The sequence below is a fragment of the Dermochelys coriacea genome, chromosome 10 (assembly GCF_009764565.3).
Source record: "Dermochelys coriacea isolate rDerCor1 chromosome 10, rDerCor1.pri.v4, whole genome shotgun sequence".
Lineage (NCBI taxonomy): Eukaryota > Metazoa > Chordata > Testudines > Dermochelyidae > Dermochelys > Dermochelys coriacea.
Window position 1 is genome coordinate 71,557,977 of NC_050077.1, and position 16,521 is coordinate 71,574,497.

At 47.5% G+C, this 16,521-nt stretch overlaps 1 protein-coding gene across 3 annotated transcripts in view; it reads left to right on the forward strand.

Moving 5' to 3' along the window:
* NTRK3 (neurotrophic receptor tyrosine kinase 3) overlaps positions 1 to 16,521 on the forward strand; it is a 326,588-nt gene that overhangs the window by 97,073 nt on the left and 212,994 nt on the right. For all 3 annotated transcript variants that reach the window (XM_043493654.1, XM_038420117.2, XM_038420118.2), the window contains exon 5: positions 2,769 to 2,837. In XM_043493654.1, the coding sequence (XP_043349589.1) occupies positions 2,769 to 2,837 (69 nt within the window). The remainder of the gene's footprint in view (positions 1 to 2,768; positions 2,838 to 16,521) is intronic.

Here is a 16,521-nt window from a genome sequence, read left to right on the forward strand (position 1 = left end):
CTGCCTAGGCATAGGTGACGAGGGCAATGATGATTCAGATGGGCCAGCAAAGGGGAGGGAAATTAGAGGATGAGGAAGGGGTTGAGTGGCATGAGAGACCGAAAAGTGTCAGTGCTTTAATGGGAGGCAGGAAGATCAAGGAGAGTGGTGCCATTGGTGATTAATAAGGGTGCAGAACCCCACTGCTGAGAAGGGGGAAAGAAAATCCTGAAGCAACTCTACTCTGCAAATCCTGTTCACTGGATGTTCGTTGCTGGCCTGCAGCGATGGAGCTGGCTTCCCGTTCCTCCCCATGCAGCAGGCTCTCCCCCACTACCAGCACTGCAGGAATGGGCCCCCAAACGAAATATTCTCCTGGGCAGATATTACTGCCTCTGCACTCAGGGTGTAGGACCCCAGATCTCAGCCTTCACTGTGTGGCAGTGTGACTTAAAAAAAAAGATTATGACTTCAGGGGTTACTGAAGTTTATTGACAGGTCTCAGAGTAGCAGTCGTGTTAGTCTGTATCCGCAAAAAAAAAGGAGGACTTGTGGCACCTTAGAGACTAACAAATTTATTTGAGCGTAAGCTTTCGTGTGCTACAGTTCACTTCATCGTATGCAAGATTATATTGCTAAACTTCCAATTAAAGCCTAAGCTCGGGATTCACCTATGATCCTCCCCTATCTCTTAGTTCTTGCTGTAAAACGGGAGTTCGGTTCGGAAGAGGAGAAGGCAGAGTTAATTAGGCTGTAATTAGGAGAAGGCTTTATGATCACTCACACTGATAATTAATGGTTTGGAGTTTTTTCCCCTAGTTTCTGCAGCTGTGGTTTTTCATGCTCAAGTTGTTGCAGATGCAAAAACTTCAGCTGTCAGGTGTGAGCTGAAATTGTGTGTGTAGACTGAGCTGCCAGGTGTGTAGCTTTGATGTGCAAAGCTGTGAGGGCTAATTCTTCTTCGAGTGCTTGCTCATGTCAATTCCGTGTTAGGTAAGTGTGAGCCCATGTGCACGGCTGCCAGAGATTTTTGCCTTACTGTTATTCATAGGGCCAGGTCTGGAGACCCATGCTCATGCGTTGGTATATGAGGAGCCACCAGCCCTGCGCCCTATCAGTTTCTTCTTACTGCCCTCGGTGGTTGCTGGAACGCCTTTTCTCTTGTGACTGCAAGCGCTTATAGTGGTTCTCTTTCATAGTTTCTTATATATAGTTGTTCATAGAGTTAGTATTTAATAATTAGTAAGTTACAGTTAGTTAGTGGTCCTCTTAGGGACGTCGTCCCAGGGATGAGGCATGCCCCGGTCCCTGGGCTTCAAACTGTATCCTGCTTGCCATAAGCATATGCCTGTGAACGACCCCCATGCAAACTGTCTGAAGTGTTTGAGGGAGATGCACATTAAAGATAGGTGCCGATTCAAGACTTCTGCAGAGCTGCTACCTGGTTGTCAGTCCATACCTTTGTGTCCCATTACACCATCACCCAGCAAGCTTGGAATGATTCCAGCTTCAACCGAGCAGTGTTGCAAACAGCATATCCGTGAACTCTGAGCCCACCTCCAGGGATACTGCTTAGGAGTCATCTAACATGGAATCACCATGAGCAAGCACTCGAAGAAGAAAAAATGGTTACTAGCCTTCCGTAACGGTTGTTCTTTGAGGTTTGTTGCTCATGTCCATTCCATGAGTTGGAGTTGAAAGCAAGAAGGAACTGAGAGGACATAGGGCTGGCAGCGCCTCATATACCAACGCATGAGCACGGGGCTCCAGAGGGCGCCAGAGCCGGCCCTACGGATACCACTAAGGCAAAAATCTCTGTTAGCCGGACACATGGATGCACACACTCACCTAACATGGAATGGACATGAGCAGCACATCTCAAAGAACAAGTTATGGAAGGTTAGTAACCATTGTTGGTTTTTTGAGCATGGGTTGAAGATCCATTGAACATTTAGCCTTTTACAAAATTTAGGTTCTTTGTTTTTCCTGTCATCTTAAAATGAACCCATAATAAAATACAGGCGACTGTTCTGTGTGTGTGTGTATGTGTGTGTCTCTCTCTCTCTCTCTGCCTCTGACCTCTCTGAGCTAGTCTTTGACCCCTGTTTGCTCTCTCTCCCGTCTCCAGCTCTTTTTGTCTCTTTCCTTCTTTTACTTGACTCAGTAGACGTGGGCACTGGTTTGTAAAATGTTCCCAGAGACAGAAGAGGTCACATTTCTGTAGTTTGGGGTGGAGTGGTACTAGGAGGTGGTTGCTCCTAGTTGCTACAACAGTAGTCCCTTTTGGTGTGAATGACGCAGAACCTAATGGGAAAACAAATATACAAATCCTATTTTAAAATTTCCCTTCTCTGTGTTACTGTTAACACTTTAGACTATCACAGCTGAAATAATTCTAAAGATTAGCATTTATTTCGTACCATGCAGTTTGTCTATCTCTTGTATTTCACTCGAGTTTGGAGAGTGAAACCTGGCTGATAAGTTTTCCTTTCTGTTTGTAGCTGGTTCCCTTTCCGGTTCTCAGGTATGGTTGCAGGGAATTGTTCTGTTTGTCTTTTTCACTCTGCAACAGAATATGGACTGTTGTCACAAAAAGGAAAGGAAGTCTTTTGTCCACATTCAGTGTCATTAAAATATTTTTACTAAACCTTAAGTTGGGGCCTTAGATGACTTGATAGCCTCCCTGTAGCTGTAAATTGTAGAGGAAAATTCTGAGCTCTGAGGAATCCCGTAGGGTCTGGTGCAGAGGGAATTATTCACCATGAATTCTTTCTCTTGTTAATTTTCAGAAACCTCTCCGATAACCGGCTTACCACACTGTCATGGCAACTCTTCCAGACACTGAGACTTTCTGAACTGTAAGTTCCATCCTGGAGGGATCTCCTGGGAGTGGGGGGAGGTGGGGGAGAGGTACAGAAAGTCACCTCCCACCCCCCAAAAAAAGATCAGTTTTGAAACCTGTGATGTATGAGTGTGAATAATTATCTAAAATCTCAGAGGGCAGAGTGAATTCTGGAAGGGGTTCCTGGGCATGGACGCTCCAGAGCCCAGCTGCTTCTCTGTTAACTTCATAACATCTAGTGAATTGACGTTCAGGGCTGATGATAAAGCCATTTCTGGGCTTATAACGGTTTGGCTAAACGCAAAGCCAGATTTTGAGTGGACCTCTGTAAGGATCAGACCCTGTGAGATGGGAAGAGTCCTCCACTCCCATTCATTTGCAGGCTGTGGTTGGTTGTATGGCAAGGGTCATCCAGTGTGGAGGGGTGCATTTCGTAGTCGATGGTGGCTGTAATGGTGGGTGACTCCCTGGCTCTTGAGTAACCAAGGCACCTGCCAGATCCTGTGTGGATGAGAGGCGAGTATCTCTCCTGGGTCACCTGAGGGCTGCAGCCCACTGAATTATGGATAAAGCATGCTCTACTGCGTCTGAAGAGTAAGTGGACATGAAATCAATGGAGCACTGCCCCGGTGACCTGTTTTGTTGAGTTTTAGAAATAGTTGTTAGGTGGATATAAAAAAAACATGTGATTTATCCCAGAGGATCATGGGATATCCCATTCATCCTCACCTGTGATCAATATAGCTGTAAGCTAGAAGTGACTTATGAAAGAATAATGACAGTCTCTCAAGTGGGAGTAAATGTGTTATCACCGCTGTTACTGCAGTGTATTTTATTTCTGTCAAATTGTTAAATGAAAAATACTAATAGTAATATTAGAAAATAAAGAAATACCCATCCGATGGGGAATCTGGCTCGCAGAGTTAAACGCTGGATTTGGAATTCATCTCTGCACTGATTGCAGCTCAGAAGAGTTCCAAGTCCTGCTCAGGTTTCAAGTTTAAAAGAGGTGAGCGCTTGTAGTCTTAGGTTTCCATTTGTTCTCATTGCACCATCTGGCACAGTTCAGATTAGCAGTTGCTAGCCAAGAGAGGCCTATGAATGGAAGGCGGGGTGGGGACTGCAGGTCAGGACTGAGGTGCATTGGCAGAGTTTTGGGGGAAAGCCCAGGGCTGGAATAACAAGGGGTGTTGCAGATCAGGACTGGAGTACTTTCGCAAAAATCTTTGGAGTCAAGGGTTAGAATGGAGTATGCTGCAGATCAGGGTAAATACTCTCAATATTAATTTGTTTTTAAATGGTTCTATCCCATTTGATTATATTGCATTTCAAGTATATTGCATGTCTACAACCCCACATTAGGCCAACGCCAACAATGAAGGAAACTAAGGATCCCTCATATTTGGGCAGCAAAACATAGCTAAGAATCCTCTTTCTTGCCCTACAACAGGGATTTCGACCTGGTTGAGCTTGCTTCATGTTGTGGCAGCAGGGTAACTCATGATCATTAGTGTAACTCATGGTGTAAACAGTTCAGTTCCTTTTAGAGCCTCTTGCAGAGGGGTTTTCTAGGAGGTAGTGAGCCTTGACTGGTGGGAGAAGTAACATGGATGAAGTTGCTGGGGATCAAAGAAGGGGAAAAATGGCACTGCCATTATCAAGCGGTGTGGTGTTAGCTATCCCTTATAAAGCTTCAGGCCTCTAGTGCTGGGAAAGTATTAACTCCCAAGTGTGTGCTCCTCAAGCTATCAAAGTGGCTCCTAACATGAAAAAACCCAACGGGTTTATGCTTATGGGGGATGACTTCCTTTGAGCTGAATCAGAATCAGCATACAATTCAGATAAACAGATTACACAGCCCTTTGACTATGATGTCTGTCATCAGAAGTTTCCAGATGGGATCCTGCTCAGCAACCACTCTCCGTCCAGCTGGACAGTGGCCAGGCTGGTGGTCAGCAGTAGGACAGGACAGGGATGCTGCTCCAGGAAATCTGGAAGAGAGAGGGGAATCTTTCTTAGCTGGCTGTGAAAGTACCAGTGTTGGTCGGAGGGGTGCTTTGAGCACCTCTGCTGGGATAGAGACGAGGGTGGCATGGGTTCTACAGAACTTGAGATGTGGTTGAGAGAAGACTGAAAGGAGTGGAAATCAAACTACAAGGGTGAATTATCGTGAATGCAAAGCTGCTAGAGAGTGAGGGGGAAAGATAGAACTGAACAGATATATTGCAAACAGGGTTGACCCCTAAAGCTCAGAGGGCAAGATGAGTGAAATGAGGAATAAATCTCCAGCAGGCTGGGGAGAGGTTAAGAACTGATGGGCAAGGAGAAACATAACAATTAAAAATCCCAAGAGGCTCAGCCAGTATAAGACATTTATGTCACGTCAAACTACAAGATGGGTTACGAGACTTGGGAGCGGGGTGGAATACACAGTCCACATAAGGTGACAGTGTAATACTGGTAAAGCTAGAGAGAAAGCTGCAGCGTGAGGTTGGCTAAGAACTTGAAGGTGAGCCAAATCTCTCTTGAAAGGAAGAAAGTAATGAAATGAGAAGATAGATGCAGAGAGACAGCAAGTGTGAGAAAGGCAGGTTGAGCTGTATGAGCTCTGCAAGGCCTTGGGGAGGCAGGAAAAATATTACAGAAGACACAAGAACACATGTTCGCATGATGTGTGCTATCCTCCAGAGCGATAGGAATATAGGAAGATGAGATGGGGACAAGCTGGCCTTCTAATGGCAACAGCTGCTGCTGCTCGAGGCCAAAGATGGAGCCATGGTTACTGAGAGGATATCCGGCAGAGTATACAGCCCCAGCTGGTAGGAGGGGCTTGTCACTTGAACATAACCAGGCAAAAATGATGTGTTAGCATTTCAGGGCATTAAGAGGCAGAAATGTCAGTGCAGGTAAAGATGCCCTCAGGGGGCCAGCTGAAAGAAGTGGAGCAAGCAGTCAAGGTAATGATGGGAATGTGACAGATTGGAGACCTAGGAAGTGTAAAGAGTTCAAATGACTCTACTAAAATGTGCCAGACAAGCCTTGGCTCTTTGGGACAATACGTGGAAATGGCTTTCCTGGGGAATCCCTGAGGAGTGTTTAACAAAAATGCCACAACTCCGGTTTTGCAAGAACTCAACTTTTTGGAGCTACACCCTGAGGAGAGGGCCATCGACTGTTGATTGCCTGTTCCCAGAGACTGAAGATCAAAAGCCTGAGCTGTATAACGAAGTAGCTGATCTGCCTAGCTTTTATTCTGGTTCCGATTTAAAGATTGATGTGAGCCCAGGGAAAATCCAGCTATGGGAGTTCAAGGACTGACAGCTGCCAGAGCCCTATGTTGGAGTTGGGGTGACCCCGGTAAGCTTTTAGTATGCATGTAGGTGCTTTTCTTGTGTTTTTGTCTGCTTTCGTTGTAATACTTTGACTTTCAGAATAAATGTGCTTATTTCAAAGGAGCTGAGTGTTAACTTATAGCTGCTGCCCACACACTGCTCATTGCCCTTGGGGAGAGAGCAAAGTGCAGATGCTGGCCATTTAGGGAGACTGGCTTGCTGGGGGTATCTGTGTAGATCAGAGAGCTGTACAGTCTCAAAGGCCCCAGCTAGAAGGGAGTGAGATGCAGGTCACCGCCCAGGAGCGGTCGCAGCTGCAAGCCCTTGAGGGACCATGGAGGGGGAATACAGGTGCAGTTACTCTGAAACCGTGACAGGGAGAAACAGCTCCTTGGGGAGGATTGGGAGGACGTGACATGAAATGGAGAGCGGCTAGAGAACGTCAGGCCTGATGAAGCCATTCACAGCAAACACTGGAGAGGAGAGAGCGCGGAAATAGTAATACCAGGACCATGCCACCTGTAAGATCTGGCTGACATATGGGAACTTCCTGAGGAACTCCAAGCTTCAGTGGGTTTGTGTCTGCCGTTTAGGCACATGGAACCAGCAGCCTCATTGCAGGAATGAGTAGGTTTTTGCATGCTAGGGCTTCTTTGTCATTGGCCAGAGCCAACCTTCTGCCCAGCCAACAGTTCCCCCAGAGGGACTGGCAAGAGATCATGTCCTATTGATGATTTCTACATGTTCCCCATTCCTGCTGGCGCAGGGACCGAGCCACTGGTTCTTGGGATCAAACATAAGACAGATCCCTTTTAGGGCAGGATGACTTTGTATGAATACAATACAGTGCACTACAAAGGAAAGTCCCGATCAACTCCTTTTTAGCCAATGCTGCAGGGACTTGAGAAACAAGAGGTTTGGTACTGAAATATACCTCATCCACTCCTGGAAAAAGCCATATCTGGGGATGGCTTGCTGTGAGTCAACCCCTAACTCTCCTAGGCTCAGACTGACCTTGAATGGCAGGTCTCCAGCCAAAGGATGTGCAGCTCTTATGTGCCTGTAGTGTGCTGAGCTCATGGAAGCTTCAGAAACATGCAACGGCTCATAAACATTGGACTTACAGCCCTTGTTGTCCAGAGGTCACTGCTGGCTTCCTCCATCATGCCTTGGGAGAGCTTAGGGCTGACCTTTCAGGAGAGTTTTGTAAAAAACCTGCCCTCAAAACTGACCTTCTCAGGGCAGTGAGAGATCCAAGCCTTCCTTGCTCCAGTTACATCTGTCATTTGATAAAACTGTGGTGTTACAGGCACTCCTCCCTCACCCAGACCTCCAGTCCTTCTAAAGCAATCTGTAGCTGCCTTATTGCCCTGCAAAACATTTCCATAGTGCTGTTGTGAGAGGTGACGGTGCTGAATGGGGCATAGCAGGGTGTTTGTTAATATCACGAGCACAAGCTAATTTCACGTGTCCGTTGCTCGAGGGCTTATTGCCACCAACAGGCACGCTAATGGAGTTGGCTATACACAAGAGGGGCTTCCCTGCTGGGTTCAGGGGACTAATTCAGCAGCCAGAAACCATGCCTCGCTCTGTAGATTAAATCTGCCCTTCTCGTTCCATTTCCTGCCATCAGGGGTTCTGAAATGATGAAGCCAGATATTTTTCCTTCTTTGCTGGACACCCTGATTCACTTGGAGGCTCAACAAAGCAGAGGCAGAGTCCCTACCCGGGAGAGTGTGTTAAGCTGCAAGCATTCAAAACCTCAACGCTAATTTTATCAGACCCAAAGCAGACAATGGAAAGAAGTCACAGATCCCATTAGGAACTTTGCTGCAGGCACTTGTTTTAACCGGTGAATCGTATAGTGAGTTCGCGGAACCAGGGACAGGCTGTGAGGGTTCGACGTGCCCCACACAGCTGCGTTATTCTTGAGAGAATAGTTTTGAGATAAAAAGAAAAGGAGGACTTGTGGCACCTTAGAGACTAACAAATTTATTTGAGCATAAACTTTCATGAGCTGCAGCTCACTTCATCGGATGCATTTGGTGGAAAAAACAGTGGGGAGATTTATATACACACAGAGAGAACATGAAACAATGGGTTTTATCATACACACTGTAAAGAGAGCGATCACTTAAGATGAGCTATTACCAGTAAGAAGGGGGAGGGGGAGGAGGAAAACCTTTTATGGTGATAATCAAGGTGGGCCGTTTCCAGCAGTTAACAAAAACGTCTGAGGAACAGTGGGGGGTGGGGTGGGGGGAGAAATAACATGGGGAAATAGTTTTTACTTTGTGTAATGACCCATCCACTCCCAGTCTCTATTCAAGCCTAAGTTAATTGTATCCAGTTTGCAAATTAATTCCAATTCAGCAGTCTCTAATTGGAGTCTGTTTTTGAAGTTTTTTTGTTGAAGGATAGCCACTCTCAGGTCTGTAATTGAGTGACCGGAGAGATTGAAGTGTTCTCCGACTGGTTTTTTAATATTATAATTCTTGACGTCTGATTTGTGTCCATTTATTCTTTTACGTAGAGACTGTCCAGTTTGACCAATGTACATGGCAGAGGGGCACTGCTGGCACATGATGGCATATATCACATTGGTAGATGCGCAGGTGAACGAGCCTCTGATAGTGTGGCTGATGTGATTAGGCCCTATGATGGTGTCCCCTGAATAGATATGTGGACAGAGTTGGCAATGGGCTTTGTTGCAAGGATAGGTTCCTGGGTTAGTGGTTCTGTTGTGTGGTGTGTGGTTGCTGGTGAGTATCTGCTTCAGGTTGGGGGGCTGTCTGTAAGCAAGGACTGGCCTGTCTCCCAAGATCTGTGAGAGTGATGGCTCGTCCTTCAGGATAGGTTGTAGATCCTTGATGATGCGTTGGAGAGGTTTTAGTTGGGGGCTGAAGGTGACGGCTAATGGCGTTCTGTTATTTTCTTTGTTGGGCCTGTCCTGTAGTAGGTGACTTCTGGGTACTCTTCTGGCTCTGTCAATCTGTTTCTTCACTTCAGCAGGTGGGTATTATAGTTGTAAGAATGCTTGATAGAGATCTTGTGTTTGTCTCTGTCTGAGGGGTTGGAGCAAATGCGGTTGTATTGTAGAGCCTGGCTGTAGACAATGGATCGTGTGGTCTGGATGAAAGCTAGAGGCATGTAGGTAGGAATAGCGGTCAGTAGGTTTCCGATATAGGGTGGTGTTTATGTGACCATCACTTATTAGCACCGTAGTGTCCAGGAAGTGGATCTCTTGTGTGGACTGGTCCAGGCTGAGGTTGATGATGGGATGGAAATTGTTGAAATCTTGGTGGAATTCCTCAAGGGCTTCTTTTCCATGGGTCCAAATGATGAAGATGTCATCAATGTAGCGCAAGTAGAGTAGGGGCGTTAGAGGAAGAGAGTTGAGGAAGCGTTGTTCTAAGTCAGCCATAAAAATGTTGGCATTCTGTGGGGCCATGTGGATACCCATCACATTGCCGCTGATTTGAAGGTATACATTGTCCCCAAATGTGAAATAGTTATGGGTGAGGACAAAGTCACAAAGTTCAGCCACGAGGTTTGCTGTGACATTATCAGGGATACTGTTCCTGACAGCTTGTAGTCCATCTTTGTGTGGAATGTTGGTGTAGAGGCTTCTACATACATAGTGGCCAGGATGGTGTTTTCTGGAAGATCACCAATGGATTGTAGTTTCCTCAGGAAGTCAGTGGTGTCTCGAAGATTGTTGGGAGTGTAGGGCCTGAGGAGGGAATCTACATAGCCAGACAATCCTGCTGTCAGGATACCAATGCCAGTGTTACAGCTGGTGATTGTATAGTATCTGTGATGACAGGTGTTTGTGCTGGAGTATAATGGAGTGGTGAGCCACTGGTGTTCCAACCAACACCTTTCCACTTCGTGTAGGCAGGGACTAGGCATCCTTTGCTGACTCACTCCTTACCAACTGCTGCTGCATATTTCCGAGATCGTCTTCCTAGGTGCCCCTCACCTCTCCTGGCCATCTAGACCCTTCCCCTGTACAAGTGTGGGGCTGCATTACATGCCGTTCATGTGTAGTCACATGGGACTTCCTGAAAATGAGCCGTGTTAACTCTGAGCCCAATTTGGCTGCCGAGACTGGGTGCAGTTCTTCTCTCCTGGAATGAAACTGCCAGGCCCACTTGTGCCCATTCCCTCTGCCTCCTGAGCCATGAGAACCATTCTCAAAGCTCACTTGGTGTGTGCTGTTCTGCCGTGTGTCTCCTCCCCTGCCCAGTCATGGATGGAATATGCTAGATCAGCATGTGGGTCCATTTCTCTTTGCTGGCTCATTCCTTTAGCTTAGAAGGCAGATACACTTGATAGATTAGATCCCAGTTCACTTACACATGTGCATTTATGATTTCTCAAAGCTGTGGCTTGTTTTTTTAAATGAGGTGTCTTAAAGAAGCGGAATGGTTGCCTCCCCCCCCCCCCGCCCGAGAGGCAGTAACCTGGCTGTGGGTTGGGAATACCTCCAGCCTGAATATATAAACTAAAATGCCCTTTGAGTCTTCTAGTCCTTTCCTGGAGTAAAACGTGCAGAATACAGGTCAAGAGAAAGAACCCTCAGCCTTTAGATCTTGCTGTAGCTCCGATACGGCTGTTAAGCATATGGCAGCAACTAAGTGAAATTAACTTCCAGAGGCTGCTGAGGAAAGGGACCATAGCTGTGGAGAAAATTAGCTCCTTCTCTTGCAGCCTCAGAGGGAGGATATCTTGGTTTTCTGAGATGGTCATGCATCCCTTGGTCATTCTGGTACTGAAATCTCTAATGCTGTCATTCTGGGTGCCTCACTTGAGGAAAGATGTGGACAATTTGGAGAGAGTCCAGAGGATGGCAACAAAATGATAGAAGGTTTAGAAAACTTGACCTCTGAGGAAAGGTTAAACAAACTGGGGATAGTTTGGTCTTGAGAAAAGAAGACTGGTGGGGCGGGGGTAACCTGAGAACAGTCTTCAGGTATGTTAAGGGCTGTTATAAGGAGCAGGGTGATGTGTTCTCCATGTCCACAGAAGGAAGGACAAGAAGGCTTAATCTGCAGTGAGGGAGATTGAGGGAAAACTTTCTAGCTAGAAGGATAATTAAGTTCTGGAATAGGCTTCCAAAGGAGTGTGGTGGACCCTCGCTCTCCCGCTCGGAGGGAGGCCACTCATTCAGGTGCCTTCAGGCTTGTCTGGCCAAGGCATGAAGCTGCAGAATAGTTTAGGGCCCTTGTCTCCACCCAAGGTGGAGCAAGGCCCCCCAGGTCCTCTAGTTCCCAGCCCCACAATAGGGCTTGGCACCAGATGGTCACGGCCAGGCTTTAGCCTGGGCTTGGGGAGGCTCAAGCTGCCAGCAATTAAACACCGGCTACAGAGGACTGGCTTCGGCCGGGGCAGGGCTCCGGCCGCCAGCAAGGCAATCACAATCTGTGGAGCTGGTGCAGGCCTGGGCTTGAGGAGGCTCAGGCTGCCAGCCAACAAACAGTCTCTAGGATGGCTTTAGCCATGTATAAGGGAGCTGGTAAGGAAGGATCCTTCTTCAGAGTGGGAGCTTCCCTACACAGTGTAGGGAGTCGGCCACCCGGGGAAGGGGGAGGTGGCAGGGGGACGCGGGCCCACCCTACTCCACCAAGTCCCAGCCCAGGGCCCTGGCAGAGGCACGTTTGGCTGCCCTTGCATCCGCAGGGATCCAGCCGGAATACACCGACTGAGCCACACCTGGCTCTGCAGCTGGGTGCTCCGTGGCTGCCCCTGGGCTGCTTCCTGCCTCCCTGGGGTTTCGTACCTTTCGCTTCCAGGGCTTGTTGGGCTCCTCTGAGTAGTCCGGGCCACTCCTCGTCAGGGTCTCCCACTTCTGTGACTATCGGACAGTCGGGGGTAGGTTCCCCTCCTGGGCATGGCAGTATGGCAGGAGCATCCTTTCTGGGATTCCGCCCCAACTGGGCTGTAGGGCCTTCCTCTTATACTTCCGGCCTGCCCCGCCACTTCCAGTGAGGGAGGTGGGGCAGGCTAGGCTCCGCCCACCAAGGGGAGTGTAGTGGACCCTCTCTCTCCTGCTCAGAGGGAGGCCACTCGGCCTCACTGTGGGGAGGTTGTGGAATCCCCCTCATTGGAGGCTTTTAAGAATAGGTTGGACAAACACCTGTCAGAGATGGTCTATATGTACTTGGTCCTGCCACAGCACAGGGAGGCTGGACTTGATTACAACTTGAGGTCCCTTCCAGCCCTGCATGTTATGATTCTTGTGACATATGCCCTGCGGTTTTTTCCATCCTCTTGAGTTCTTAAAGCCTGATAAAAGTATTGGCATAAATGAATAGTCTCTTGGCCTGAAGTTGTATCTGTGACGTTAGGCATCCCGGTGGGTGCCTTCTAGCCGGACATACAGTGGTTGCCATTGAAAAGTCAGCATATGCCAATAGGTACCATGCAGTTGCCAGAGCTATTTCCTCTGAGCACATCGGGAGAAAGCTTTGTTAATCTTAAGTACTGCTCCTGGCAAGTACTGCCTTCTTAACGGTAAACACTGAAATGCTGGGTGGCTTGGTGCCGAGATCTAACTGGAACACCTGGCAGCCCAGCAGACATCCTACCACTGTAGTATCCGAGTGGGGCAACTACCATCCTTTTCTTACTGGGAAATGGTTGTTTATATCTCCCCACTAGGGTGCAGGGCACATGTCGAGGGAGTCAGAAAACCTCCCTGTTTTGCGTTTAGGGCAATGATAGACCTATTACAGGAGACAGTCCATGGGCTACAGTGGTTGTGGGAAAATAGAACAGAAGCGAAGGGTGCTTTTAAGTGGCATTGTTTGTAACAGTCAGGCATGAGCCTTGAGGCTTGATAGGGCCTGGCATGGAGTTGAGTGAGCAGAAAGAAGCATGTTTCAATTACTATGGACAGGGTGGTGGATGCAGGAGCAGAACAGCATGGGAGTCAAAATCCCTGTCTGTAGCATAGAACATGTATCTTCCCCTCCTGTGAATCAGCTGGCCTGGCGGCACGGGTTCAAAGCAAGGGGAGCAGGTGTCTCCAGCATGCCAGGAACACTTTTGGGAAAAGCACAAATAAAGGAGAATCAATAGATGTATCTGAAAAGCAGCCCTGTCCCCAGAGAGGCAAAGTACCAGCTGCTGATGGCACGCAGCGCGTCCAGTCGACAAGAGGAGTTAATTTGCGCAAAAGCTCCCCAGGGTGCCACTATTAGGGGGACTTACATCACTGACTCTGGGGCAGGCTGTTGGTAAATTCTACCCTGAAGTGTGCTACTCCTTTATTATTCATGGGGCTTCATGCATTATCGATGGGCCAGAAAACTGCACTCTATTACTTGCAGATCTGCCCCTGAAGTGCTGTGAGGGCGGTGGCTCTTGCAGGCAACCTGATTTCAGGGCCATGTTTCCAGCCAAGTAGAATTTCCCCCTCTCTTCTAGTCTCCCCCTCCTCTCTGCTGAGTCTCAGGACGTAACTCGCACTCACAAACCTGGTATTAGGAGAGACCAGAACACCTAAGCATGTGCTGTCCCACTACTTAACCAGCACCATGTGACCTCCCCTCCTTGCACATGGCCGACATCCTGTCACACTGATGGGAGGTACCTATGTATCGAGGGGAGTGAGGACTCCAGATCTACAGCTATGCTGAAGTGAATTCAAGGCCTATTTTGGGCACCAGCGATGATGATAGTGGTGGGGGAGGATGCTTAAGTCATGCAGTGAGGGCTGCCATGTGCCCCCAAATCCCTGAGACAGTCATGATGCTCACAGGTCTATCTTTCCTAAGCCTTTTTCTGCTAGATTATTGATGGGTCCCAGTTTTTTTTCTTGTGTGACACCAGTATTCTAAAGGGTGTAGATTCTTGTGAGGGGAGAGGGAGGGATAGACCTGAAATGCCGCCCATCATCCAAGTTGAGTTACCAAAATGATCAGCTGTAAAATATCTAACACTATGCACATGGAAAGTGATATCACCAGATTTCAGGATCAAGATCTTTTGAGAAAACAGGGGGAACTTGCCATCTCTCTTTGCACTCAAAGTTTCAGCAGCCCTGCAGTATACCCCATCAGAATCCGGTGTGTGGGTGGGGGTTATGTAGCTTTTTTTTAAATTAAAACTTAAATTTTGCAGAACAAGATGAATGAAGCCAGAGGAGTACTGGCATAGTGCCTCTGGTTTGGCCAACCCCTAGTACATTGTGGTACAAAGATGCAGAATCCTTGGGTGGGGGATCACAGCTCCTATGCCTCCTGGTTTTTCTTGGCTTCTGGTTGTGTCTGTGTTGGGAAATCCTGTCATGTCTCTGCCTGAGTCCTGAAGACCCTCTGTGACAGAATATATCCCTGTGTTCACACTCTACACACTATTGTAATAATGTTTGTATCAGGTTTACCTTGTGAGGCATCATGTAAAAACTCCTAATTTGCTGATCAGTAGTATTATGGCAAAATGCACATAGTGTTATATGTGAAGTTATAAACACTGAGATCATGATGAGAAGTATGTTTTCCAGATTAAGTCTGGGGAGCAGTCATACTGGTTCCTTGGAGACAAAGGGCAAGCAGACACTACAGTCAGCTGTAAGCACGGCTAATGGACCATTACATGCTAAGTGGCTATTCTTTGGCAGGAAAGGAGGCAGGGGTACAAATCTACATCTTAGCAAAGAAATAGCATGGAGTTCCCTTGCACACAGACTCCCTGTCACCTTGCTCCCAGCTGGAAATGCTTCTCAAAGTGGGGGACAGAACTATAAAGGAAGGAGCAGACTCTCCCTCTGTCTCTCCCTGTCCATTGCATTCACAGCACCTGAAAAGACAAAGGAAGCAGCAGTTGGACTCTGGAGGAGGGGTCCTGACCTAAAGAGTTTGGTCAATAAGACTGCTGAAAGCATGTGGGGAGGAAACTTTGATTTGAATCTAATACATGTTGTTAAGTTAGGCACTGGTTGTATTTTATCTTTATTGTTCTTGTAACCATTTCTGACTTTTATGCCTCATTACTTGTACTCACTTAAAATCTATCTTGTTAATAAACTTGTTTTACTGTTTTATCTAATCCAGTGTATTCAAGTTGAAATGTCTGGATAACTATTTAAGGTAATATGATGATGTATTGCTCTCTTAAAGGAATAATGGACTAAATATATTTGTACTGTCCAGGAACATGCTGGGCAGTGCAGTACATGTATTTCAGGGGGAAGATCAAGGACTGGGAGTGTGTTGGGATCACCCTGCAATATAGCCAAGGCTGGAAAGAGCCAAGGTGTGGCTGGCTGGCTGCAGCACACACATGGACATTGCTGGGAGTGACTTACATGCTGGAGGCTCTTTGTGAGCAGTCAAGGGTGGAGGCTACAGCAGCCCGGCCTTGTGAAGAGCACCCCAGGTTACAGGGCTGGGGTGACACAGCCCCTCACTAGTCTGGATTGTATCCTGGGATGTTACGCTCTTTCCCAAGTTTCTCCATGTTACATCTGCAAGTAGCTCCCTCTTCTTATCCCAGCGGCCATCCTTCCAGCCAAGCCGGGCTGGGTTCACATCCCCCTTTGGGAACCAGTGACCTCATGTCTCTGAAGGGAATGGCAAGGGTTTTTCAGAAATGTAAACAAAATGACTGATAGGCTGGAAAATCAATAATAATAAAATTATCTGTATATAAAATATGTGTAAGTGTATTTAAATGAAGTATATTAAAGGCAGAGCTCCCTCCCGGCCGGGTCAATGGGTCCCAGCACGGCACTGTTTGATTCAATTAAAATGCCTGGTATGCTGTGTGTTAACCAGCAGCGTTGTTTCCTTACACTAAGCTGCAGTATTAAGAACAAGAGCTGCCAGCTTTAATGAGCATACCCTGCTGGAGGTCTGCCCTGAACTGACTGAATGCCCCCCAGGAGGGTCCTGCCCCACAAGCACTGGGGTCTTATGACACAAGATATAAATATTTCTTGAGGAGAATGGGGTCATGTCTGCTCCTCTGAGACAGTCCTTTGTTGTGCTAGGTGGCAATGAGGTGGAGCACTGTGACAGCCATGTAGTCCTGGGGCGTTCGATGTGTTGTATGGATTTCACATATCTGGGCTTCTGTGAAACCCAGATATCTGAATTGGGGTGTGTGTGTATGTGTGTTTGGAGGGTGCATACAAATGATCAACTTCCCCATATGGCTAACATCGAATAGAGATTCTCCTTTAGCTCAACCCAGTATTATTGCAGTCCAACGCATGTGCACACACTCTTCCACCAATGCAATTCCATTCTCAACATCAGCATCCTTTGTTATTCCAGCCCTTGCATTCTCTGCCTTTCAAGGTCTGCCAACATATCTGCTCGCCTTCTCCCCCTCCGGCCAAATATCCATCTGGCCTTGAGA